The sequence below is a fragment of the Rattus rattus genome, chromosome 1 (genome assembly GCF_011064425.1).
Source record: "Rattus rattus isolate New Zealand chromosome 1, Rrattus_CSIRO_v1, whole genome shotgun sequence".
NCBI lineage: Eukaryota > Metazoa > Chordata > Mammalia > Rodentia > Muridae > Rattus > Rattus rattus.
The window spans coordinates 5782102-5809783 of record NC_046154.1 but is presented as its reverse complement, the minus strand read 5'-3'; the positions used below and the strand labels follow the sequence as shown (position 1 = coordinate 5809783).

At 50.1% G+C, this 27682-nt stretch overlaps 1 protein-coding gene and 1 long non-coding RNA gene across 2 annotated transcripts; both read right to left on the bottom strand.

Moving 5' to 3' along the window:
* Nucleotides 1–11942: 11942 nt before the first annotated feature.
* LOC116892078 lies at nucleotides 11943–12598 on the bottom strand. Its single transcript, XR_004386911.1, has 2 exons — nucleotides 12314–12598; nucleotides 11943–12213 (listed from the first exon to the last, which is right to left on the bottom strand). It is a non-coding gene; the product is annotated as an uncharacterized LOC116892078 (long non-coding RNA).
* A 2459-nt stretch (nucleotides 12599–15057) lies between these two features.
* Tnfrsf14 (TNF receptor superfamily member 14) lies at nucleotides 15058–22366 on the bottom strand. Its single transcript, XM_032893543.1, has 9 exons — nucleotides 22061–22366; nucleotides 21484–21626; nucleotides 20591–20699; nucleotides 20008–20133; nucleotides 18713–18868; nucleotides 17852–17942; nucleotides 16187–16356; nucleotides 15418–15449; nucleotides 15058–15255 (listed from the first exon to the last, which is right to left on the bottom strand). Exons 2-9 carry the CDS (start codon nucleotides 21580–21582, stop codon nucleotides 15157–15159), a joined length of 882 nt encoding a protein of 293 aa, XP_032749434.1. The 5' UTR covers nucleotides 21583–21626; nucleotides 22061–22366; the 3' UTR covers nucleotides 15058–15156.
* Between the last annotated feature and the right edge of the window lie 5316 nt (nucleotides 22367–27682).

The following is a 27682-nucleotide window of genomic DNA, read 5'->3' as shown; positions in this document are numbered from 1 at the left end:
CAGAACAGAACCCGTTACTCATTTATTCACATCCGGTGACATCCGGAGGGTCAGTGAGTCTGCACCAGTCTTCCTGCATTTTTAACCATCTGTCTTCCTGAGTCAGATCTTGTTGCTGAGTTTTGAGCTAGTTTAAAACTCTATCTCTCAAGTGTAATATAAATTTCACTTATGCCATTTGAAAGCATGGCATGATAAGACCCGAGGTCTCTGCAGCCAACAGGATTTGTTGACTCTGCATAGCTGAAATCCTGCTGGAAAGCTTTCATGTCCCAGCCGGTCCCAGAGCAGTTCCCATGCGGAGGAATCCGCGTTCATGTTATGTGTTTTGTTGTTGTTCTTGGGTTTTTCCCCTTCATGTCTGCAGCCAAGATTTTCAGGAGGTCTCCCCTGGTCAAATCTAATCTTTATTAATTTTGATGGAATCCATAGCTTTTCTTCTCCCGATGAAACAAAGACAAAACCTCTTCCCCAATGCAACCTATTTCCTTCCGTCCATTCTGCAGTTAACACCTATGTGGACTGATTTAAGTCAGCAGTCCTTTCAAAACTCCGGGGCTTTTCAGCAACTGTGCTACCTGTCGTCTCGATATTTAGAAAATTTAAAATCAATAAAGCATTATTTAATCTATCTCTGGAGGAACCATATCCCCTTTTTGTTCTATGAGCATTTTCTTTAAGGTGTAGCTAGAACCTTTTACAATTGCCTGGCCTGTATTATTGCAAGATATATTTGTAACATAGTTTATGCCATAAGATCTAAAACGTTGTTGCATCCCAATGGATACACATGTCAGAGCATCATCTGCTCCAATCTGCAAAGACGTTTTCAAGATGGCCATTACGTCTATAAATGTGCAATCTCAGAATCATCCTCTTCAGAACTTAAGGCAGAAGCCCACTGGAATTCTGAACAGGTATCAATAGTATGATATATCAACATATGTACACATTTTGTTAAATTGGTGTTTAGCTTTCTTTTTTAAGATTTATTTATTTTATTATATACAAGTACACTGCCGCTGTCTTCAGACACACCAGAAGAGGCCATCGGATCTCATTACAGATGGTTGTGAGCCACTATGTGGTTGCTGGGATTTGAACTCAGGACCTTTGGAAGAGCAGTCGATGCTCTTAACTACCGAGCCATCTCTCCAGCCCCATGAGTACATATTTTAAACTTTCAAATTCTACAAAAATGGAACATGAAAGCTATTGTATGACATTGCTCTAAGGTGATTTTGTTAAACAGTCTGTATTTTTAACTTAGTACATTATATCTCTATGCCTTTCCATTCTACTTTCTCAAGCCTTTATGGATTTTTCTTATCAGAAACTACCTTCTTTGCTGCTGTTGTAGGTTCCGGATTGGATTCTTTTGAAGATTCTTTATCCTGACTGAAAAATCCTCTGTTCTCTGTTCTTTGATGTCCGTTCCAGCATCTAAGTTTTCAGTCTTCTCTTCTTTTAAGTCTGCTTTATTTTGATCTCTCTTAAAGAGAATTTATAAAATTGTAATTATTACTGAACGCATAATTATTTTCATGGTGACACTCAAAACAAAATTATATGGAGTCCAAACCATCTTCTACAGTGTTTTTCTGTTTTGTGATATGGAAAGTATTGTCTTCTTTAATCTAACTCCTTTCTTTGGAGACTTTATCTTTTATATTTTAACTCGGTATTCATGACTGTCTGTGTTCAGTTTCTTTAGCGTCTATGTACCTTTTTTTTTTTTTTTCTTTTTTTCGGAGCTGGGGACAGAACCCAGGGCCTTGTGCTTGCTAGGCAAGCGCTCTACCACTGAGCTAAATCCCCAACCCCGTCTATGTACCTTTTAAAACATTTCTATCTATTTCTTTTTCTCTTCCTCAAGGACTTTTATCCTTTATGTGTATTTGTTTATTTCTCTTACTGATTTCTAAACTTAATTATCCTTTTTGTATTTAATTTTTTCTAAACTCTTTCCAGCTTTACGTGGCTTCTTTTTAAATTTAAAAACTTCAACTTATTTATCTCTGCCTATGACGTTTTAATAACCAGTGTCCTATTTTCTTCAGCGTTTAAGCGTAATTCCAAGCATTTTTACCTGATCAGAAGTTCGTCTGTGCTCCCTGTCTCCCTCTGCTGTTCAGTTCACCACCTAGCTGTGGTTAGCCCCACCCAGCCCTTCTGCTCACAGCGAAGAGGCGGTTCCACCCTGGTGCAAGCTATTTGCTGGCTGGGTTCTGTGCATTCCAGGTACAGGCAAAAGCACAGCCTCCCCCATGGCACTGTGGGTCGAGCATGTAGCTGCATGCTCATGGGAGACTGTGGAAGCGCCCGCACCCACCGGCCACCCTCCTCTCTAGCACGTGCTTCATCCCTCCCCCAGAACCATGTAGTGCTTGGGAGAAGCTGCCCCTTCTGATCCCTGTTCATGCCAAGCCTGTTCACGCCAAGCCTCACGTTAGGGTATTGTATATTTCCTTGGCTCTTATGGCCACCACAGAGCCCGCCTTCCACCCGGGAGGTTTCAGACTCTAAGCCTGGTTCTTCGTAAGTTTGCGTTTCTGTCTAAGTTTGGATTCTGCGCCTAGCATGTTGGATATCAATATAAAAGTACGGGGCTTTTCTATGCCCGCCCTATCTCTGAAATAAGGACAGGGACACCTGGTATGTTTATTAAAAAGCTTCTTGCACTATTGCTGGGCAGGGTCCTCCTCGGTTCTAACCCGACCATGCTCGCCTGATTGCTTCCCAGCAACTTCCCAGCCACACAGCCTAGCTTAGCCATCTTAGTCTCTGGCTGCTCTTAGTCCATCTGTGCTCTCCTCGGGGAGACTTCTCTCCTCCTCCTGCCAGGACACCCGCACTGGATCGGAAAACCCTCTTCTTCTTCCGCCCAACTATTGGCTGATCAGATCTTTATTAACCAGCCAGAGATGACAAGAAAGAATTTTTTTTTCTTTTTTTCGGAGCTGGGGACCAAACCCAGGGCCTTGCGCTTGCTAGGCAAGCGCTCTACCACTGAGCTAAATCCCCAACCCCAACAGGAAAGAATTTTATACAACGCTGAGACAGGAGATGCTCGACAATGCCAATGTCTGTACTGCAACCAGATCTCTGGACACAGCAATCAGCATCTGAGTACACAGTGCACAAAACCATCCCCTAAAAGTAGACTTGAGCCTTTGTGGCTACTTAGGAAATATAGCTTCAGGTTTAAAAGGTGGGGTTTTTTGTTTGTTTGTTTTGGTTTGTTTTGTTTTTTGGTTTTTTTGGGGGGTTTTTTGTTTTGTTTTGTTTGGGTTTTTTTTGTTTTTGTTTTTTTGTTTTTTGTCTAGAAAGCCAGATATATAGATTTGACAGAGACGGAGATGTTTTAGCTTGATGAAAGACATCTCTAAGTCTATATTTAGAAGACAACCAAAGAAAATTCAAAAATTCTTGTGACTAAGTAGCAAACACTCAGAGCACCATCAAATCTTGAACCACCAAAAATCTCAGGTTGCTTAGAAGGTGAAAGAAGGGGCTGGAAAGATGGCTCAGCGGTTAAGAGCACTGACTGCTCTTCCAGTGGTCCTGAGTTCAATTCCCAGCAACCACAAGGTGGCTCACAACCATCTGTAATGGGATCCGATGCCAAGTCATAGCAGAGATGGCTGCCCTTAGTCAAGATGGCGATGAAACCACGACTCCATCTACTTCAGCCCAGAGCCAAGATGGTGACCAGCCATGTTTGATTTGTGTCCCAGGACAAAATTATTCCATATGGTTTAAGCTTATCTAAGCACAGACTTTTAATTACCAGCGGTGACTTACGAGTTTAAGTTAACCTTCTGTCATAGATATTATAGGGTTTTTTAACCATATCAAAAAAAAACAATAATCCCTTTCATTTCCAACCCCAGACATACCTGTGTCTGAGAAAGGGTGAACCATAACCCAAATTTCAGAGCCAGCAATAAAGTAACACAGCTTAAAATAACTTCAATGTTAACTGAATGACATTTCAATTTCTATTACATTACATCCAGAAAGCCCAGAGTTCAATTCTAAACCCAGACACCTGGCAGCAGGAGAAAGAACCATCACAGTAAGCTCACATCATCAAGACCAGCCAGAAATAAGCACGCAGTGTGGCCACGTCCATCGACACACGTGCAAAATAGACAGCAAGATTCACAGACGCAGAAGTCACAGGTTCTTCCATTTGTTGGAGCCACAGCTGCATAACAGTACTGTCAGGTCAGAGGTCAACACAGATCCCATGGCTCAGCCTTACCATCAGCTAGACCTGGCCAGGAAGTAAGACGTCACAGGCAACACCTGTCTTATAGGGACCATGTATGTGGCGGTGCAATACAGCCCCAAATCAGAACACATAGATGTAGACCAGATCCACGAGGCATAAAGTCAAAACAAAAACAAGATAACATTTAACAACCGGAGTTCTTTGCTTTAGCGGTCCGTCAATCCTTTTCGCTGGCCGCCAAAGTGCCTGGCATATCAGAGCATGAAACTTTCAAAGTTTTCAAAACTTCTGAAACTTCGTAATTCAGCTCCTGGTCCCATCAGGGGTTCCACATGACTCCAAACTCAATTAGCCAGAAATTAAAATAACCAGAAGTAACTAGAGGCCTGGGCGATACCTCCCTGTGCCCAAACTGGGGCAACGGGTCCTTCCCGTTCATCAGATATGACTGCTTCGAGCTTAACTGTGGACACCCTTCCGTAGCAACCCCTTTGTGTAACATTTTATCTATGAGATAATTTTCTAAAGAACTTTTGTCGAAGAAAATATAATAGAGGCTGAGAAGAGGAATAAGGTGTGTGATATTTGGGGCTCAGCCCCATCCACCAAATGTATATGTCTGACTCTCTATATGTATATACATACATGTGTACATACATACGTAGGTATATGTATGACGTATGCATGAACACTTATGGATTTGTTGAGACAGGTGGTCAGACCTGGCCAAAACGTGTGTCTGTGTGTGAGCATTTGTGTATGTGTATATGTCTGTGTCTATGTGTCTGTTGGTATATGTTTGTGTGTGTGTGTCTCTGTGTGTGTTTGTGTGTGTCTGTATGTGTATGTCTGTGTGTCTATCTGTGTGTGTATGTCTGTATGTCTATCTCTGTGTGTGTTTGTGTGTGTGTGCATGTGTGTTTGCATGTCTGTCTGTGTATGTGCATGCGTGTATGTGTTTGCATGTGTTTGTGTGTCCATCTCTGTTTGTATTTGTGTGTGTGCATATGTGTCTGTGTGTGCATGTGTGTGCATCTGTACGTGTGTGTGTGTGTGTGTGTGTGTGTGTGTCCTTGAATTCTCTTCCTTCTTTTTCTCTGACTCACAAAGATTTTACAAATTCCAAGTTTCTCCTCTAGCCAGCAGGGACCCTTGACCCAGAGAGAAACCACTGGGTCTTTTTTTTTTTCTTAAATCCCCTGCTGCTATCAGCTTGGAGTCAAATTACCAGAAGTCAGAGGCTTTTGACCACAGAATAGCAAAGAATTAAAGACAGAAAACTGCCAAAAAGTAAGCAGCCTTTGGTCATGCAATCACTGAGAGGAGAATCACCAAAGGTAAAGGAGCTTCGGCCCCGACCAACCCATCGCTGACTCCATACCTCTTCGCTGCCTCGGTGAACCCAGTACCAGATAAGCCACCAGGATAAGCCACGGGCAGCCTTGTTAACCCTGCAACCACAGGGCTGTTCTCCAAGAATTTGGACATGATGGAGCAATCCAAGGAAGGTGTGTGTACAGCAGAAAACAGTGTTCATATTTAAGGCAGCTGAGGCCAGGGGGATCTTAAAGTGAGCACTGTTACACCCGTGTCATGAAGCCATGATCTTTGCCCACAAGGATTACTAATGAAAGGAGCACTGGCTTGAGGCTGAACCCCGGGGTCTGGGTGGGCTTTCCACAGCCATGTTTTTTTTTTTTTTTTGTTCTTTTTTTTGGAGCTGGGGACCGAACCCAGGGCCTTGCGCTTCCTAGGCAAGGGCTCTACCACTGAGCTAAATCCCCAACCCCCACAGCCATGTTTTAAACACTGTGTGGTTGTGTGGTTCTAGCTAAGTGCTTGCGGTAGTTGCTCTGGGGCAATGCCCAGGGAGGGGTGAGCCACTCCCCTTTAACCTTCCATGGAGTAAAAGTCTCTGCACAGCTAGATTTTCTCTAGAGCTTTCTCAGGGCCTCCTGCACTGCCCTGTCCCTGAGGGAGAAGGGCTTGGGGAAGCCAGCCCCACTGAGAAGGCCCCTGCCATGGCCCTTGTTCAGGAACAGTGTTGGCAGCACCAGGATGGTTGTGGCTTCTGGCATCACGGAGCAGGACAAGGGACTGAGCACCTGCACCCCTCTCTGCTGATAAGGGTGTTTGTACAGTAGAGATGCAGTTGGGGTGGGGCTGGGTGGGACTAGGCACTGTGGTATCAGTAATGCCAGCCAGGGTAATGTTTCCATCTGCCCAGGCAGGAGCTACCAGCTGCTGGATCTCCTTTCAGGGGCACTTTGCCCCCTCTTCCCATGATGCCTGCTTAGCTGGTTTCTCTTCTTATCCTTAGCAGATGAGCCCTAGCTGTGACCACCCATCCTGGAGCCTCTGAAACGCCCAGAATCTTCCATGAGAGATGATCAGAGTCTGTGTGAAGGTTAGCCCTGGTGACGCCCAGCTCCCTGAAGTACTATAGCACCTCAGGAACACTAGAAGCCTCCTCGGGCTCTACACCCTGCTCCTGAGACTCCCAGCCATCCCAGAACAGGCACGGACAACCCTGGCCCTCCGTCCAACCTAGGTGCTAACACACTTTGGTCTTCTCACCTGCCAGTCAGGTCTGTGCACGCTGCCTCACAGAACCAGGGCTACACCAGACTGGACGTGAGTGTGGTGCTGAAAGACTTGCTTAGCTATTACGTTTGGCCCTTTTTCAGTCTTTTTCCCTATTTAAAAATTTTCCCTTACATTTATTTTGTGCATGAGTGTGTGGTCTGTGTACGTGTGAGCACAGGCCACAGCACACATGCAGAGATCACAGGACAACTTGCAGGAGTATTACATTTATATGAGTATGTGTACATGTGAACATGTGTGTCTGTGCACATGTGAGCATGTGTGTCTCTGTACATGTGAGTATCTATGTGTATACATGTGAGCATGTGTCTGTGTACATGTGTACAGGTAAGCTGTGTATCTGTGTACATGGGAGCATGTGAGTCTGTGTACAGGTGACCATGTGTCTGTGTACATGGGAACATGTATGTCTGTGTACATGTGAGTTTATGTGTCTGTGTATATGGGAGCATGTGTGTCTGTGTACATGGGAGCATGTGTGTCTGTGTATATGGGAGCATGTGTGTCTGTGTACATGGGAGCATGTGTCTGTGTACATAGGAGCATGTATATCTGTGTACACATGTACAGGTGAGCATGTGTGTCTGTGTACATGTGAGCACAGGCCACAGCACACATGCAGAGATCACAGGACAACTTGCAGGGGTTGGTTTTTGCCTTACATCATGTGGGTTCCAGGGATTAAGCTCAGGCCACCCGCTTGACAGCCAGAGTCTTTTCCCCACTGGGCCAGCTGGCCAGCCCTGCCCCTTTCCCTGTATTTTTTTTTTTAAAGATTTATTTGTTTATTGTATATAAGTACACTGTAACTGTCTTCAGATACACCAGAAGAGGGCATCAGATCTCTTTACAGATGGTTGTGAGCCACCATGTGGTTGCTGGGAATTGAACTCATGACCTCTGGAAGAGCAGTCGGGTGCTCTTGACCGCTGAGCCATCTCTCCAGCCCCTTTCCCTGTATTTATGACAAAATGAAGTCGGGAAAAGACACTTCAGGCTACAAACACCTTGCTTCTCACTCACTTATACCCTTCCTGGTCGTCCAAATTCTGATTTCTTTATGCCTGGGGAGGAGTAGCAAAAATTCTGGCCCCCTTTTCTAGCTAAGTTATCCATCCACTGCAGCAAAACCCTCTCTTCCTCCCAGTTCCTATTGCACTGCCTGGGGCACTTCCTGGCTGTCATTTAGCCTATTGTACCCAGTTTGCTTGTGAACCCTGTTTGTGTGTGTGTGTGTGTGTGTGTGTGTGTGTGTGTGTGTGTGTGTGTGTGTGTGTGTGAGCGTGCTTACTAGAAGCCCTGCTTCCTGCGCACAGTCTCTCATGTATAAATGTCCTCACATAGGATGATGAGGCTCCTTACGGGAGAATTACAAGGGAAACTCTGGAACGGAATGGGGAGCTTGAAACCCACAGCACCATCCCGAGTGTTTCCCCTTCAGCCTCGTGTACCCAACCATTTCCCCCTTGCTTTATAGTCCCCTAAATCCTCAGGGCTGGCGCTGAGCTACCACCGCCATGGTAATCACCTTGACTGAGTGGGCTGAGGTACTCTGCTGAGGTGCTGCCTAAACAGCCGAGTTGCTTGGTACAGGGGCTAGGAACAAACCGAGAGTCAGCCTCCTGCACAGGCACAGTCTCTGGAGCTGTTACCCATGGTGCTCTGCAGATGCTGCACGCACTTTGGTTAAGTCCTGCCCTCACCCATTCCCAGACCACTTTCCTTCCCTCCTGCCTCTGTGCTGCCCTTCTACACCGGGTGCCGGCGCCTCAACCCATTCCCACCAGCTTCTGTGGACCACACCACACCCCTAGAATGTTTCCAAGGCAGCCTCTTCAGAGGCCTCGCAACAGGGAGGACCTGAAGGGCACAGGAAGCAGGGGCTGCCTGGAGCGGAAACCTGGTACCAAGGGGCTTCAGCCTGGCCCCAACTGCTTCACACACAGCCCTGAGATCCAGGGTTAGGGATCCTAGCAGCTGAGAGGAGAGACTTCCATCTGCTTCTCTAAGCTAGACCCAGGTAGTATCAGGTTCATTTTGCTTTTTGTTTTATCTTCAGTGCCCTATCTGGGGTAACTAGACGTTTCCTCATGTTTTCTTTTCTTTTCTTTCTTTCTTTCTTTCTTTCTTTCTTTCTTTCTTTCTTTCTTTCTTTCTTTCTTTCTTTCCTTCTTTTTTTTTCCCCCGGAGCTGGGGACGGAACCCAGGGCTTTGCGCGTGCTAGGCAAGCGCTCTACCGCTGAGCCAAATCCCCTGTTTCACCCCTTTTTTTTTTTTTTTTTTTTTTTTTTTTAAGTAAAGCCTTTCACAAATAGAATCTGGCTTCCTTTTCTCCTCCTCTTCCTCCTCCTCCTCTTCCTCCTCTTCCTTCTCCTCTTCCTTCTCCTCTTCTTTTTCCTCCTCCTCTTCCTCCTCCTTCTCTTTTCAGATTTATTTATTTATTATATATGAGTACACAGTCACTGTCTTCTGACACATCAGAAGAGAACATCAGATCTCATTAGAGATGGTTGTGAGCCACCATGTGGTTGCTGGGAATTGAACTCAGGACCTCTGGAAGAGCAGTCAGTGCTCTTAACCACTGAGCCATCTCTCCAGCCCCTCACTCATGTTTTCTAAGCAAAAGCCACACAGTACATGAAGAAGAGCAGCTAGGCTGAAAACCCAGCCCTGTGGCCTAAGGTTGTTCTGTCTCTCTGGCCATCCACTGGACAGCCTTGTCCTGTGCCTGTCTCGCATTGCGGGCATTACCACGGTGCAGGCTGGCAAGGGTGCCGGTCAGGGAAACCACCACAGAGAAGCAGGCTTGTTACAGCTCCCCCCACCCCCGCCCCGCCCATGCCGCACAAGGCCACCCGGGGAAGTCCCAGGGCTGATCAGCGAGCAGAAGAAGCAGAGTCCCTACAGGTGAGAGCCTTCGTGTAGTTTCCATGGGAAAGGCCAGTCAAGGTCATTGAGCGGGCCTAGGCTTGGGCTGCACAGAGGACAGTTTCCCAGACTCTGAGGTACAGGGACCAATCTGGGTTGAGAGGCATGAACTCTGAGGGTCACAAACTGAAGACAGGATGAGGGTTGATTGATGGAGCTGGCTTTACAGACTCTGAGCTGTAAGGGCCAATCTTAGCTCTGGAGCCCTAGGGACCATTGGTCTGGGGTATAAAGGCCTCAGAGGACACCTCTAGGTGGTGTGACTAACCGGCAGGGAAGAAGATATTCTAAAGACTCGTATTGTTCCTCTCACCAACTCTCAGACTATTGAAGCAGTGGACCCCAGGGGACTGAAATCACCTCAGAATTCTCACCCCATGAGAGGAGAAAGCCTAAAGCATAGGCCAGCAAGAAGAGAAGCTGCTCTCCTGAAAAGAGACTTTCCATTCATCAGCCCACTTCACAGGAGAGGCGGTGGGTGATGGGTGGGACCACGCCTTACCCAGGACTGCTGGAATATGCATGCCTCTGCCTCTGTTTTAACCTCAACTTCTGCTCAGAAAGATGGACTTGCCGGGGTCACTAGATATCTGTCCTCTTTCCCAGTGTGGCCATCTGCAGACTCTGTTCTAGTGAGTCCAGCCCTTATCACTTCCTGGGCCTCAGATGAACCTTGGCGCTTTCCTTCAAACCCGCCACCACTTAGCCCATCCCTGCAGCTTCTGGGGCTGCACCTCATTCCCAGGACACTTCTGAAGTCCACACCTCAGAAGCCCCTGGGGTGGGACCTGGAGGGCAAAGGTCTTCAGCACCCAATATGGGGGCGATTAGGCATTCGCTTGCATCTCTGGGGGGTGGGGGAGGGGAATCACACAATACATGAAGCTGGTCTGGAAACCCAGCATGGCAGGCAGCCTAATGTTGCCCGGCTGCTCTAACCAACCCACTGAAGAGACAGTGCAGCCTTGTCCTGTGGCTCGTGATGCAGATTAACTGCCGTGATGCGAGCTGGCAGTTTCGCTTTTCAAAAATTAAAAATTAACCCTGTTATATTGCCTCCTCGGGGCCGGAGTCCAAACTGAGCTTATCGGGCACGGGCTGCGGCTCTAAGTCCAGCAGTGCAATGGTTAACACTGATTATTAACTCGATGAGATTTAGAATCACCCCCCAATGGAACTGGGTTGAGGTGGGTAGACCCAGCCTAAAGTGAGGGCGACCCTCCGAGGGCGAGGGTCTTGAACGAACAAAAGCGCAGAAAGGAAGCTGAGCATCCTCACCTAGCACTGAACTTCCTCGCCGTGGACGCAAGGTGACCCGGCCAACTCACACACCTGTCTTTCCCACCACGACGGACCTGAAACCAGGAACCAAAATAACCCCTTCTTCCTTACATGGTTTCCTGTCAGGTGTTTGAGCCAAGCACTGAGAACAGTAGCTCCCACTGCTGGGCTCCAGATTGGCTCGTCTGAATGTAAATTACAAACTCCCAGGTCACCAGTTCCTGGACCTAGGAGTTGGCTCCTCCCGGAAGGATTAAGAGAAGCTCCAGAGGTCAGACTGTCAGAATGAAACCACGTTCAGGACAGGCATCTATTGTGGGCAGCCGGCTACAAGGAACAGGATGCCCTCCGGGTCCCCCGCTGCACCTCTTGTGTAACTTGAGTCAGTGTGGCTTGAAGGTACTGGTTCTGGTGAGCCTTGGCTCCAGTGCTGATCCAGACTGGGCAGCCCCAGGGTCCTCTATACTCTTAGAGCCCTCTCAAGGAACAGTAGGAACACGGTGTCGTGCAGCTGGCCCCAGGCGTCCATTTATTTGGGTGGATGTGACCTCTGCCTGTACTTGGTTGAACATGTATGCCCTGTGCTGCTATAGGAGACCAGAATAGAGAGAAGAGGGTTCTGCACTGGCAGAGAAGGTGGCAGTGTCTCGGGCCCTGCTGTGTCTCTGCTCCTGAAATGCCCACCCATTCTGTGAGCACCAAGAAGAGCAGCTCTCAGGCCCACTGTGCCCAAATCTTGTTTAACAACCACTCCGCCATCTCCCAGTAATTCTAGCGTCTAATTTTAAATTCACAGCTCCGTTATCGGGCGCTCTTCCAAGGCAACCTGAGCCTTGTGTTTGAAGACTCGGCCCTAGATGTAATCAGAGCAAAGCCAGAGGCTGGCAGATCTAGAACAATACAATGGGCATTTTACTGGGGACTTACAGGCAAAGCATGGGGTTGGGTGGCAGAAAACTGACCCCTGCAATTTAATCAGAATGAAGGGCTTAGAAAGTAACCAGGAAAAAGTGATGTCAGTCAAGACTGGTTTGCCTGAATTGTCTCAAGCTGACACCAGGGGTATCAAGCACGTTCTGGGTGCTGATAGCAAAGAGTCTCCACATAATGTTTCATGCCACTCACTAATGGTTTTGCCTCTTGTAGTTTGCTAGGAGACTCTGTGAAGAAAACAGACCAGATAGGTCAGCAGCCGCTGTGTGGTTAAGACTCAGGAAGGCTGCATCAGGCCAAGCTGCATCCATTCATGTGAACGCATACCCAAAGTTGGTGTGGTTCCTTGGTGGTCAGAGCCCTCTGTGTTACTGGAGACCCTGTTCATGATGACAGCTTCATGTGCTGATGTCCTCTTTGTGAGTCGTGAATGCAGACTTGTTCCACAGTCTAATTATAATCTGCCGGAAACAGCAAACATCAAGCATGAGTACAACCTTCCCACCTCTGCCTCCTAACTCAACTTCCTCAACCACTAGCATTAACATACAAGTTTCTCTCCCTGTTCCATGGGCTAAAGAGTGGGTGAATAGCAAGGTTACATGGAGTAAAGAAGACAGACACGTGGAAGATAAGAAAAGACAGATGGTGAAGAGAGAAGACGGATGGATGATACAAACAGATGAGAAAGATAGAGATTATGGTGGTTTGAGTGAGAATGGCCCCATAAGGTCATCTGTTTGGATGCTTAGTCCCCAGTTAGTGGAACTGTTTGGGAAGGATTAGGAGGTGTGGCCTTACTGGAAGAGGTGTATCGCGGGGGGGTGAGGTTTCAAAAGCCCACATCGGGACCAGTTCTCCCTGCTCTGTGTGTGTGTGTGTGTGTGTGTGTGTGTGTGTGTGTGTGTGTTTGTGTGTGTGTGGTGTGTGGTGTGTGCATGAGAGAGAGAGAGAGAGAGAGAGAGAGAGAGAGAGACCACCACCTATCTGTAGATGAGAATATAAAGTTCTCAACTATTACTCCAGTACCACACCTGTCTGCTTCCTGTCAAGATGACAACCTCTGAAACTGTAAGCCAGCCCCCAATTAAGAGTGTGTGTGTGTGTGTGTGTGTGTGTGTGTGTGTGTGTGTGTGTAGTCTTGTTCATGGTATCTCTTCACAACAACACAACAGTGACTAAGATACACAGAGGTATAACGTGTAGCCTAATGAAGCTTTCCATTGCTGTGGCAAACACCTCAGGAGATCAGGGGAGCAATTCAAGGAGGAAGGCTGTGTTTCAGCTCACTGTTTCAGCAGTGTTTATGGCCACTGGCTTCACTGCTTCTGGGCCTGTGGTACGGCAGAAGCTTGTATAGATCTGTGTGGTAGAGCAGGGTTGCTCCGCTCACAGCAGCCAGGGAGCAGAAAGGGAATGTTGGTGTGCACATAGGAGAGCCTCTTTCCCGCTCTCCTTCCATCTGGGCATATCCCATGCTCAGGACGGGACTTTCCCCTCAGCCAACCATCCCTGGAGATGCTCCACAAGGGCACCTGAGCCTGCTCCCTCACGGGCACTTCTGAACTCAGCCAAGCTGACGATCAAAGTTGTCCGCTGCACGCCTCAGAGCGAGCGCAATTAGCCACCGTCTCGACCTCTGAACATTGTTCTTTATAAATGCAAACAGTTCTCGGGAGATGCCAGGACTCAGGCAGGGGGACAGATGAGCCTGGAACACAGCACCCGGCTTGCCTGGCAGTCACTCCTGTGAACCGATGCTCCGTGTTCAAAGGTTCCTATTGGAGAAGATGCCCATGGAAATGTGGGGGGCCAGAAAATATGGCAGCGATGAGATCGATCGCCAAGCAGGATGAAAAAACCCAGTGGTTGCCGACACATCAGCGAGGGTGACTACACCTTCCACCAGTGGAGAACCCTCGCCAAGTGACTAGGTGGCAAGAGAACATAGTCACCTTGGAGCAGCCACTGTTACTCTTACAGGACAGACAGGTGTTTGATAAGACACACGATAGAGACGGGGTGTGTAACAAAAATATTTATTTCCTATGACAAGTAGAAAATAACTTAGACATTCATTCTGAAGCCAAGGGAATGGTTTGGTCACTAAGAATGGTGTTCCACAGCATGAGGAAAGACCTGCGTTCTTGAAACTGGGCTCATCCCCAGAATCCACTTTAGAAGTTTGGCATAGTGCTCTGTGCCTTAAACCCAGCGCTGAGAAGACAGAGCCAAGGGGATGCCCAAGGCTCAGTGGTAGGCTGATCTAGCTGAATTGATGAGCCTCGGGCTGGCTCAAGATGGCTAGCTACTAAGGAACAAGTACTGAAGACCAGCTTTGACAGGTCAGGTACACTGAGGAGAGGTGTGGAGTCAGTGATTAATCAATCCCTCAGCAGACTTGTGTCTGAGGGAGTAAAACTTAGTTCTCTGGGGCCCGCAGAAAACTCTCTGGGGCTAGGTCCGGTGGGAAAAGGGGGTAACAGGTACGCGTGTGTGCATACACACACACACACACACACACACACACACACACACACACACACACACACAAAGAAAATAGAAGGCATTGACCCGCCCTGTCTGGAGGACCACGCAGGTCATCACAGTGTTACTTGAAGAGCAGAGGTAGAAGCGTCAAGTTTGAGGCTTGCCCAAGATACAGAAGGAGTCCATGGTTGGCCCAGACAATTCCGTGTGACTTTGCCTCAAGATAAAAAACGGAAAGAGTCTTGGGAATGTAGCTCAGGAATAAAACACTTGCCTGGTATGGGCAAGATTCCAGCCCCAGAAACTTCAAAATAAAATCCACCAATGCCGTATTCTTGTCTCATCGCAAGCACCCCGGCCCCAGAAGGCAGTGCTCAGCAGCCCTCTGGATGAGCAGCCTTTAACATTTCCAGGACGGTCAAAGGCCTAGGGTTTAGACAGGCTGTCTGGAAGATTTGGGAAGTAGGGCATGGGGTCTGTGGTAACTGTCATTGATACAGACTTTGGATCGTTTGCATGGGCGCAGATGATCCCATTTAACACTAAGAAGGACAAAGCAACTGCTACACCCTGGGCCATGGCAACATCTCCCCTTCCATGTGATGCTGTAGCAGCCCAGGGCATCTGCCGTGCCCCCCTGGCATATGGAAGCTTCCCGTCAGGGTCTCCAAGGTGTCTCATCACCCCGAATTCATGCAGTTGAAGGCTGCCTCCTCCTCAGTCACAGGAGGACCAACCTCGATGACTGGAAACCTGATGGTGTCCTCTTGTTGCTCCCGCTGCTAAAGAAACACAGGGTGAACTCCTGCCTCTCAGGCACCGAGCTGGGGACTGCATGGTTCTCGGGGACCTGTAAGGCTCAGATGTAGACCCTGGAGTTGGGTCCTTCAACCAGTTGGAACCTCCTCCCCAACCCAAACACCCCCCCCCAGCAATGATACCTGGAAAGCCTCCAGCTCACTAGCCACTGGGCCTGTAACACAAGGACATCAAGTCATGGGAGAGGCTGAAGCAAGAGGGAAGAGGGGCACACAGCAATGGAGAACCCACATTCTGGGCTTCCAGCTGTGGGATCTACCTCCAGAGTCTGACCGTCTCTAAGAGAAGAAGAAACGAGCTTTGGGCATGTGTCAAGACTCACAGGAGGCCCACTGGGTGAAAGAACAGATCCCTACCCACCTTCCTGGAGGCCAAAGTCAATCACTCACCCTCTTTGCAGAGTTGGGGGAACCTACTCACTCCCATGAGCGGGGACTTAACTTGGGCAGAAAGGGGGATAGGCTACCTGATCCACCTGCAATGGTGGCCTGGACTGGGAGCATGCAGGGGTGAGTGCACAATGGTATGCTTCCTCACTGTTGAGAGAGTGGCCTGCCTGACCATTTTTGTTTGTTTGTTTGTTTGTTTTTTGTATGTTTGTTCGTTTGTTTTTTGATTCCCTGAAGCATGACCCAGAGCTTCCCGGGCCTGATTTGGTCTACAAGCTGATCTCTAGAGCCCAGAACTGGACACAGCAGAGACTGGACAGTGGAAGGAAAGAAGAGAGAGCGAGGGAGGGAGGGAGGGGAGAACGGAGGGTCCTGGAGAGGCCACCTGACAGCTGGGCTCTGAGGAAGGGCTCTACCACTAGCCATTGTAGATCCAGATTCCACAAAGACCCTGGGACCACTCCTGGAGTCCTGAGCCCTGGAAGGGTGGGTCGTTGCTCACTGGTATGCCGCCGTCTTTGCTTGCAGAAGAATACAGCTGGCCCCACTATCACAACTCCCACTATCAGAAATCCCAAAAGGGTGAACACAACGATGTAGACGTCCTGGAAGGAGCAGGTGGTGTCTGTGCTGCTGGTCCCATGTTTTACTTCCCGTTGAAAGGTACCGCACCTAGGAGAGAGCAGCCATGGGACATGGTGGGAAACCTATGCTGTAGGGGATAGGTCGGCAGACTGGACAATGTCGGGGAACGAGGCAGGGTCCATGCAGCTCAGAGCCTTTCAGCTGGTACAACAGCTCTGAGATAGCACCCAGGTCTGTTACGGCTTTCAAGCCCTTTATGGGAAAACGGGGGGTGGGGGGAGAAGCAGGGTAGAAATGGAAGCAAAACAGAGGAGGAAGAGGAGGAGGGGGAAGAAGAGGAAGAGGAGGAAGAGGAGGAGGAGGAAGGAGGGGTGCTAGGGACAAAGCTGGGGACTGAACTGACCTCAGTGAAGAGAGATGGGGTAGAGAAGATAAACTGATGCCCTTCCCTAGGGAAGCCTAATGGGAAGATGCTCTTTCCTAGGCATCACCCAAGGAAGCCCAGCTATCGTCAGAGATCCCGAGTTCCCAGTTAGCTCTAGGGTCTGAGATCCACATTGAGAAGAATCCCGGCTCAGGTGGAGAAGGGTCCTCCCCTGAGAACATCATGGTGGCGGTTTGAATGAAAATGGCCCCCATAGGCTCATAGGGAGCCACACTGTTGGGAACGCCACCTCATCAGAGTAGGTGTGGGCTTTTGGAGGAAGTGGGTCCCAGGGCTTTGGGGTTTCAGATGCTCAAGCCAGACCCAGTGCCACTCTCTCCTTCTGCTGCCCGCTAACCCAGATGTAGAACTCCCAGCTGCATCTCTAAAACTATGTCTGCCTACATGCCACCACACTTCCCACCATGACAATAATGGGCTTATACTCTGAACTGTAAGCTAGCCCCCATTAAATGTCTTCCTCTATAAGAATTGCTGTGGTCACAGTGTCTCTTCACAGCCATGGAAACCCTGACTAAGACATCTTACAACCAGCACGCATGTACGTGTGCACACACACACACAGACACACAAACACACACTACACACACAGACATGCACACAAACACACACAGACACACACTACACACACAGACATGCACACAAACACACACAGACACACACTACACACACAGACACACACTACACACACACACAAACACACACACAAACACACACTACACACACACGAACACACAGAAACACGCTACACACACAGACACACACTACACACACAAACACACACACACAAACACACACACATAGACACACACTACACACACACACAAACATACACACATAGACACACACACAAACACACACACAAACATACACACATAGACACACACTATACACACAGACACAGACATACATACAAACACACACAGACACACAGACACACACTACACACGCACAATAGAAGTGCATGGAATTCCCACATTGATCCTACAATCATAGAGTGGGAACTGACCACAGCCTGTGGCGTCCTAGCTGAGGCTCCATATTGCTCTGCCCACCTGGGATGCAGCTCAGCTGGGTTTGGCTACTCATCTCCCAGGGGAAGAGAGTAGTTCCTTCTCCAGAGTGTTAGTCACCTACTTGGTCCAGGGCAGGCATTCCTCCTGAGTCCCGCCAAGTGAGAAGGTTCCTGACAGGCAGTCAGCACATACAGTGTCATGGCTGTAAGTACCTGGGAAGTGTAGAGGAGTACTGGGTTCAGGCTTGCAGAGACCTGGCCTTCCCTGGGGTGGGGCTTGGGAGCTGTCTGTTCTGGAACCTTCCAACACATAATGCCCTGTGGCTGCTAGGGGGAGCTGCAGCAGTAGATGGCACCAGGAGACTGTGACAAGGGGCTGGGTAGTTTTAGGACATCCTGGACATGGAAAGGGCCTGATGTAATAACCCAGGGGTCCTTTATCCCACAAACCCTTAGGGAAGCCCAGCCGGATGCCAGAGAGAAGGCGAAGGCAGCCCTCACAATCACATCTAGGTGAGTAGTGGGGTTGGGCACAGTTTACAAGTGGGGTTCCCTTCAAAGCATCTGAGCTGAGGCAGGATAGCCAAGGTTAGACCTGAGGCTGGATAGCCGAGGTTAGACCAGAAGTAGGAGCCAATGGTGCTGCTCCAGCTCCCCTTCCCTCCTCCGCCCTCTGTCCTCTTCCTGCCTCTCACCAGAAAACCTTTTCTTTCTGAATCTTCCAGATTCTCTGAGTCCTGCTTTTCCTTGTCCCCCTGTGTCCCCCTCTCCCCTCCCCAACCTTCTGCTGTCTCACCCTCCCTCCTGGGAACCTATAGCACTCTCCTCTCATGCCACTAGGACTGGTCTGGGGTGGGTGCCCTAGGGTTGGCCAAGATTTCTGTTCCATTCCTTCTGAAATCCTTAAACTGGAGGTTTTCTAGACCCCAGGTTCACTGGAACAAGGGTGGCCTCAGAAAAGAGCCTTCAGTCGGCCAGCTCACCTCTCTTCTGTACCCTCTGTCCTGGAGGGCAGGCAGCGTGAGGCAAGCATGTGTAACAGGCGCCCCCATCCTGGTTGTCACAGAAGTAACCTGAGATGCATCTGCACACAGTGTCCTTCCAGCTGGAGCACTCCTGCCAGGTCAGCAGGCCCATGTCTGCCGTCAGAGACAAGGCCATGGGAGCACCAGCGAGGGATTTGGGGAAGCACCCATCCTCCAGCCGTCCCAATGTACCTGGGTCCGATTCTGCACAGCTTCACTTGCCAGAAGCTACCCACCACCTGCACATGTGGTACCAGGTTTGTCCTACAGGGGGAGCCAGACATAGCTCAATGGCTCTGAGCAGGGGGCGTGGTCTAGGACCGATGGGATCACAGAGTAGTTCAAGGTTCAGAACCTGGGTTTTGACCAAGTCTGAATCGTCCTTGCCTCTGTTTTCTCCTACTCCGGGAAGTAGGACTCCCAATCCACGTGCCCACAACCCTGGAAGTGTGGAGTTGGTAAGGCTCTGCCACCCAGCAGAGTGCCGTGGTGACTTAAAATCCTCGTCAATGGAAATCGGCAGTCTTCTGCCTCTGGGTCTGAGCCGACTGTTTATGGGAATTGTGCGAATAGGTACAGAGTCACTCTGTAGGAGTGAGGCTGACCAGGTGAGGGTCTGTGTGTTGAGTACAGAGGTTCCTTCTATAAGGGTGAGGGCGTCTCCGTTTGCACACTGTGGTCATCCTCGGTAGGGGTGAGTTCAACCCTCTTCACGCACTACAAGTAAGCACGGGGTCATCCTTGTGGGGAGCGTGATGCCAACCGCATGCGCTATAATAAATCCAGAGTCAACAAAGGCTAGTGTCTGGAGACTGTAGGGCTGTGGTGGGAACAGAAGCACTGGCCTTACAGTTTCAAACATGCTGGGACCTGTGTCCCCATCTGAGTCTACCCCAGGTCCAGGCAGCCATCATTCTACAAGTGAGGCTTTCCTGGGTTTCTTCATATGAAGGGAAATATATATATATAATGACTACATCAATCCCCAGTGATGTCCCACCCCATGTAGGAGCTCTTTCATGGGCAGGGAAACTGAGGCAGGAAAGAGCCTCTCATCACCCACATGAACCAGACAGAAGGGGAGAGAAAGCAGCAGACAGTGGAGTCTCTGTGACAAGAGTGAGGGCAGACACCCTGAGGACCTGCTGACAATAGTAGGGAGGTCAGCCTGCAGCTCAGTAAGTTACCCCCTTCTAGAACCAAGGCCTGAGTTCAAGTCCTCCAGCGCGCCCCACCTCCTCAGGAGCTCCTACCTGGATCACAGACTCCGCAGGGCAGACACTTGCTCAGGCCATTCGCATGGGCGGTATAGGTCTGTGGGGGACAGGGGGCACACACTGTGCCTGTATGCTCACTGCAGACCTGCTTCACATGGTAACCTGCAGCCAGGACCCACAGTTCCTCAGCAGGGTTGGGGGGGGGTAACCTACAGAAGCCGTCCCTGAACCCTCATGTGGGTCCAACAAGTACAGCACCAGCCGCAACTAAGGTCCCACAGGACTTGTTGGCCCGTATGCCTTCTGTGCTCCCTCTATGAATAAGTAATTCAGAAGCTGGTGGTAGGGCCTTTTAAATCACTCGGAACTGGCTCTGACCCCAGCCCACTTTCAGTCTCAGCCTCTGGTTATACTGACACAGAACCTTCCCTATCCCCTAGGCCCACCCCGGGCAGTACAACTTCAAAGATCCCAGATGCTGCCGACTGACTGCAGGCTGCCAGGGACTGACTGTCCCTGAACTGGACCCTGTATAGCCATTGGACCGAGGACCCAGAGGCCCAGAGACTCAGGACAGGAGTTCCTCCCTGGTATAGCACTGCCTCCTGGGAGCTCCTACCTGGATTGCACATGGGGCAGCACTCATCCCCAACAGAAAACTCCTCCTGTCTGCACAAGGGCTGGGCAGAGATACACTGCAGCAAGTTCAAAAGGAAGACACACGGCACCTGGGAGAGCAGATGAGTGCTGCAGGAGAGGACTCCCTCCATCTCTGTGGCTCCCTCCCCCAGGCTGGCCCAGGCCCTCAGTTCACACTCTGCTGCTCTGCTCCTGGCAATGAGGAAGTATCAGCCTACAACTGCAGTGTCTCCGGAGGAGGGGCTGGGGCCCAGGTCTGCCTTCATTGTGTTCCTTCAGCCTGAGAGGCAGCAAGGTTAGCTGGGGCTGGGAACAGGCTCTTCAGAATCCTGAGGCAGGAGTGGGGTTGAGGGCTGGTTGGGGGGTGTGGGGTGGCTCACTGATAGTTAGTGTATCCTACTTGAGCAAACAGGTTAGACGCTCTGGCTAACCTGCTCCTGCTAGCTTACCCTGATCTCTAGCTCCACTGAATGAAGGTGCTTATCCTCAGGAACGGAGCTGCATAAGGTTGGCCTCTGGCTACAGGGCCTGTCCAAGACAGCCTAGGGTCTGCCAAGGGCTGTCCAGGGTCTACCAAGAGCTACTATCCCCATGGCACCACCACCTTCCCTTGAAAGAGAGCCATAGCTGATGTCTGTGAGTGGAGTCCAGTGGGGGGACAGTGGGAGCAGAGGCCCGGTCTGCCTGTAGCCTCCCAACCTCAGATTGCTCTGTTATCTCCAGAGATCTGTTGGAGATTCAGCAACAAACAGCCTCCATGAGCTAGCTACCCAGACAGAGCAGAGGGACAGGAAATGCTGGGGGGGGTGATCTGTGGCTGGAGTCAAGCTGGAAGGACAGAGCTAAGAGGCTGTAAAGGGCTCAAGAACTCACCAGCCTGAAGGTGTTGTCTGCCCAGCTCCAGGGTGACGACTCCCATCCCGGGAGAGGTTCCATTTTCTTAATCAAGACACTGCAGGCCAGGAGCCCCATGGACTTCGGACCTCCTCACACACTCTCATGAGCCCCAGCTAAAACTAAAAGTGAGAGAGAATGCAGTTTCTCTGACTGAGCAGATGGGGCATGTCAAATACACATGGGGTGTGGTGCTGGAAAGCACCAAAGTCCAGAGCCTCAGCTTCAGATAAGGAAACTAGCATGTTCTCCCAGCCGTGTGTGTGTGTGTGTGTGTGTGTGTGTGTGTGTGTGTGTGTGTGTGTGTGTGTGTGTGTGTATATATATATGGTATATATACCCTCTGGAAGTATTTCTGTCTCCCAGGTCACTGCCAACACCTTGGTGCTTACCTCGAGTTTTCTGATAGACAGTCTGAAATAGGAACCCCTCAGGGAACTGGGAACTTGATCTTTTGACCCACCTCCCAACACACCCCTCTCGCAGGACCCTCCCCTAGAAGGTTTAGTCACTTCCCAGACACCACGTCAGGGATAGCCCCACTACCACTGCTCACCGCGGTTCCTCAGCCTTTACGCTCCACACTCTTGAGCACCGAAGGCCCTAGGAACAGGAGCTTTATCTTCTAAGGGTGAAGCTGGGCTTCTTATCAACCTCGAGCAGGCCGTGGGCCTCTCTAACCGTCCCCTGAGAGGGACCAGGCAGAGCAGACTTATTTTCCATCTGCAGATGACGATGGGAGCTGCGAGGAGGACTACAGGGTGGTGTGTCGGGCTTTTAACCACAGCCACCGGCTGAGGTCATGGGCTCAGTATCAATAAGCCTTGGGCTGGGGGCCTACTATAGACCTAGGCTCCAAAGAGGACTAAGGAACTCCAGAGGAACACAGGAAATCAAGCTCCTCGAGATTCTTTGATCTGTGCTACTTCCTCCCCCGATCCCTGCCCACTGACCGTTAAAACTAACCACACATGACTGCTCCCATCCAGCTGAATTGATCGCCACCCTCCTAGGTTGGGCTGGCACCCCAGCCCTGGGCTGGTTTTCCTCATTGCCCTGTCCTGCCCACACCTGGAACACACCCTGTTCCAGTGAACTGTGTGGACCAGGCTAGAGAACACCTGGCCCCGAACACCTACCAACAGCTCTCTCTGGTTCTCGACTTAAGAGTTTGGATTACTGTTGTGGTGAAGAAACACCATGACCAAAAGCAACTCAAGGAAGTGAGGGTTGATTTGGGTTGCACTTCCACATTGTAGTCCATGGCCAGAGGAAGTCGGGACAGGAACTCAAGAAGGGCTGGTGCCTAGAGTCAGGAGCTGATGCAGAGGCTATGCAGGGGTGCTTTTTTTTTTTTTTTTTTTGGTTCTTTTTTTTCAGAGCTGGGGATCGAACCCAGGGCCTTGTGCTTCCTAGGCAAGCGCTCTACCACTGAGCTAAATTCCCAACCCCTCAGCCTGCTTTCTTATAAAAATCTAGGACCACCAGAGCCCAGGATGATACTATCCACAGTGAGCTGGACCCTCCCCCATCAGTCAATAACTAGGAAAATGTCTTACAGTCTGATCTTATGGAAGCATTTTTTTTTTCTCAATTGAGATTCCTCCTTTCAGACGAGTCTAGCTTGTGTCAAGTTACATGAAACTAGCCAGTGCTCTAGTCCACAGTCCTCCAGAATCCCACCCGAAAGGGACCCCTCCCCACACACACACACACTCTGCTCCATGTTACAGAGGCTGTCCCACACATCCATCTGTGTGCCTCTGTAGTAGACAACGTAGAGTGAACAGCCTCTGACAGTCCAACACAGTGATGTGGTGGTCTCCTAGTGAAGAGGCAGATCTTGTACCCCCACCCCACGGGTGAGCACTGGGAAACGGCCAAAGCCCCACAGCTCACAGGTACCTCAGAACACACAGAAGGCTCTGGACTGCAAGTGTATCTCCATGTCTGTGGGTTCTCCGAGACATGCCCCAGGGTGGGAAGCCAGAGGATTCAGATGAGGTAGGTGAGATTCCCTGAACCTGGTACGGCCACACAAAACCTCTACCAAGCTCCCAAACCACCATTCCCGGAGATAAACAATCCAAGATTGTCGTCCTCTTGGGAAACCAGGAGCGAGATACAGGATTTACGGGCACCATGTAGTGTCTGGGTGATCGAGGAGTGCCAGGTTGTTCATGCTCCACCACCGGACACCAGTATAAAAGCCTTGGGTCTGAGAAGGCTGGGCAGTGTCCCCTAGATGTTATCCGTGGTGAATCTGAACCCAAACATTTTGTCTTCATTGAGGTCTTCTCTGAGGCCCATTTCCACTCCTTATAACTCTTCAACCTCTGAAGGATTACTGTGTAGGACTACCTAATCGCCTCTTGAATAAAAACTAGGGGTGACCTGCTACTCCTTCAACCCAGGATGTCCCATGCCCATCACCAGATGGCTCTATTCCGGCCCCCAGTGACAAAACCAGACAGCAGAGACTGGCTCTGGGTCTTATCCACCACCAAAGCGTTCTCTCCTGGATATCACCTGCTACCTTCACCCCCTCATTTCCGCCACCTGACAGATGGAGGGATGCCATCATGTCTCCATTTTCTCTACAACCACCCTGATACCTTTGGCTGTTCCATCCAGACCCTGAGCCCAGAGGCCCTGAGGTCAACCACCTGATCCCAGGGGTTGTGGAGACCCCCCTGAGCACAGCTCTTCTCCCAGCTGCAGATGGGAAGCTACAACAGAGGAGATCTGATCACAGACACAGATGCCTATACAAAGCCTCTGACCTCCGCAGGAGCGGAAGACCCAGGCCACAGCTTCTCCCCAAATCCTACCCCAGTCACCCAGCCATTCTCTGGAGGACTTCTCCTAGTCCCGCTCTGATCTCTGTAGCGGTGCCAAGCCCTGATGTCACTCTGATGTGCTGACGCATCTGGAATTTCCCCCATGGCATTTCTTCTTTCTCTTGTAGTGAGTACGGGTAGTGAATTGGAAGAAAGTGAATTGGGAAAAACAAATTTGATCTCAGTCCTAGAAGGAGAAGGTGAGGTCCTAGTGTTCTCCTTACCTGAGTGTCCCCAGGGAGGAGACCCTCCTAAGAGCCAGATTGCCATAGTTGGGTGCTCAAGACTCCTGTGGGCCGTACATGACAAATGAGTTTCTGAAGGATGAAAAAGACAGAGGGGAGGGAATTCTCTGTTAAGGACACAAGTTGAACCGTCAGGTCCACTGTTGGTCAGCGTGCAGGGAGCCGTTAGTGCCAGCCATGAACACAGACATTCTGCACTGAGAGCTGTGTACTGTGTGGAGAGTGGACAGAGTGGCTCTGAGGAATAGACTCTAAGGTTATCCAGGAGGGAACTGTTGAGAGGTAAGAAGGAAGGAGGCTAACCACAGAGACAGAGCAGTGCTGGGATGGATGAGATCTGGGAGGGAACTGCCACTCCAGTTGTCCTGGTGAAGGTGGACTGGAAAGGGGGGGGGGAGCAGGATCTACAAACAAGACAGATCTACTGTCTGCCAGCTAGTCAGGTAGTTGTTGCAGAGATCAGCAGCCTGGGGCTTTCCAGGATTCAGAGGCTGAAGCAGAAGCGCGTGACAGCTGCCGCTCTGGATCTCTGGATCAGACTCTAGCTCCAAGCTCTAGGCTGCTGCCTCAGACAGACACCTTGCCACAGTCTGGTGAACACTCAGTTTGGTGTTCACAGTAGACCTCTTCTCTACTTTGTCCCTGTTTTCTTTTGGCCACTTTCCTCTGGGACTAGCTAGAGTCAGGAACCGGGACAGAAGCAGCTGTCCACGCTTGACCTTTCTGGCTACTTCCTATGAGCCCTGAGTTCCAGGAACCCACCTCGATAGAAGTGCTTGCATCCACTCTCTCCTGCCATACTGCCCCATCCTGGGCCCATAAATGCACCCTCTATCCACACCTGTGTCCAGGCAGTGCTTAGGGATACATTACAAGCGATAAGAACGCTGCAGCCTCCCACCTCACACAAAGGCACCCTGAGCCAAGACATGACGGCAGAGCTGAGCCTCTGCCCAACCCTAATTCTAGGACAGCTCAAGGAGAAGCCCTAGAAGAGGGACCAGTGGAGAGGATCCTCCTGCTCATGAATCATTGGATCCCCTGGCATTCTGGGGGTGAATTGGACCTAGAAAAGAGCCACTGGTCGTTGATACATGGAAATTTCTGGGAACTGCAAAAGACCCTGGGTTCTGAATTGGGCAGGCATGGGCAGCATCTGCCTTCTGCAGAGAGGGAAAGGCATCTGTGAAGACAGAGAGGAGGGAGGGAAGGGTGCTTGTCTTGGGAAGGAGAGGCAGAGCACTCCCTGGAAGGAGCAACCTGTAGGTCAACAATAAAGGCTAAGAGGACAGTGGATTGTAGCTCGGCAGACAGTCCTATTCTGTTGGAACTGCCCTGCAGGAAAACCTGTCTGGAAAATTATTTGTAAGTAGGTAAGTTGTATGTTCAAATCAGCTCCCGGTTTGATCCAGGAATAGACAGCCAAGCATGAGGAGTGTGAGTGTAGTGATCAGCATGGCTGCCCTGAGAGAGGTGGGGTTGCTAGAAACAACATGGCTACCCTGAGAGAGGTGGGGTTGCTAGAAACAACATGGCTACCCTGAGAGAGGTGGGGTTGCTAGAAACCACGCACCTGCTCATCAAAAGAGAACTGGCAGAGTCTGGTATGTTGGCATATACCCATCCCAGTACTCTGGGTACAGACAGGAAGATTTTTGAGTTCAGGGCCAGTCTGGACTGTATAGAGAAGCCACCAATCCCAACACAAGGGCATCCTGTCTCCAAAAAGAAAAGGAAGTAAGGGGAGGAGGGAAGGAAGGAGGAGGGGAGGAGGGGAGGAGAAGTGGTTTCTTTGAAACTGAAAATACATGAATCAACCGGGGTTTTTTATTGTTTTTTTTTTATTGAACAATATGAAAAAGCATGAACTTCAGAGGAAGTCTCAAGTCAAGAGCCAGGGTTAGTGTTAGTGGGGCCTCTTGTTCTCTCACAGGCTGGGCGCTGGGAAGAGCTAAACAGGTCATGATTCCTTGCTGGGTTGACAGGGCAGGACTCAGCGATGCTTGAATGATGCTCAGAAAGGAGGGAATGATAACACACAGGTAGTCAACTGTGTGCTGAGTGTAGCCCCTGAGCCTGGACAGCAGGCCACTGGGAAACCGCGGTATGCAGGTACACACAGAGCTTCCAAGAGCCAGTGTGGGACCTACTTTGGGAGTCACCTGGGAAGCTGGTGAGTCCTGGGAAGGCCACGGCTCAGTAGAGAGTCTTGGAGAAGCTCCTCCGGAGTACTGCTTTACCACAGAGGGCACAGTAGGGAGAGCAATGTGAACACCAAGCTGCTGACTGGGCTCCCTCACAAGGCACAGCATCCCTCAGAGGAGGCATCTCCTTACCCCACAAAAATCCAAGTCATCAAGTAGTCAACATGGTGTCTAGCATTTGGCTGGAGACTACTAGTCACCCCCCGAGCAGGAAAATGTGACTAGATTCAGAATGGTACACCTCATGCTGCCGGTCACACAAAGGCCCATGTGCAGAGACAGGAAGATAGATTTGATCCAGAGAGCTGGCTATCTGAGAAGGTGGTCTTCTAAGACTGGAAAGACGACTCGGCACTTGGGAGCACTTGCTGGTCCTGCAGCAGACCAGAGTTCAGTTCCCAGCACCCACACTGGACAGCTCGTACCACCTGTGAACTTCAGCTCCAGGGGAACTGATGCTCCCTTCTGGCTTCCATAGGCACTTGCACTTAGGTGCATGTGTGCACATGCACACACACACACACACACACACACACACACACACACACACACACGTACACGTACACGCACACACATAAATGATAAATCCCTTGAAAAATAGCAAACGGTGTTTATTATCGCACCATTTTGGGGAAGAACCTATCAAAGAAGGTTTTAGAGCTCCACAGTGGGACTTCATCTGAGAAATAATAGCAATAAAATAGTATTAAAAGCGTAGACATCTACAGCCTGTCCTGACATCTGCAGCTGCTGCGGTGAAATCCAGTAGGCGAACGGAACAGGGCTCTGCCTTTAAACGCCCAACCTTCAAAAGCCAGAGGCAACCCAGGAAAACATGTTTGTGACCTTGAGCTGGCAACGGTGTCTTTGAGTGGGTAGAAACCACAGA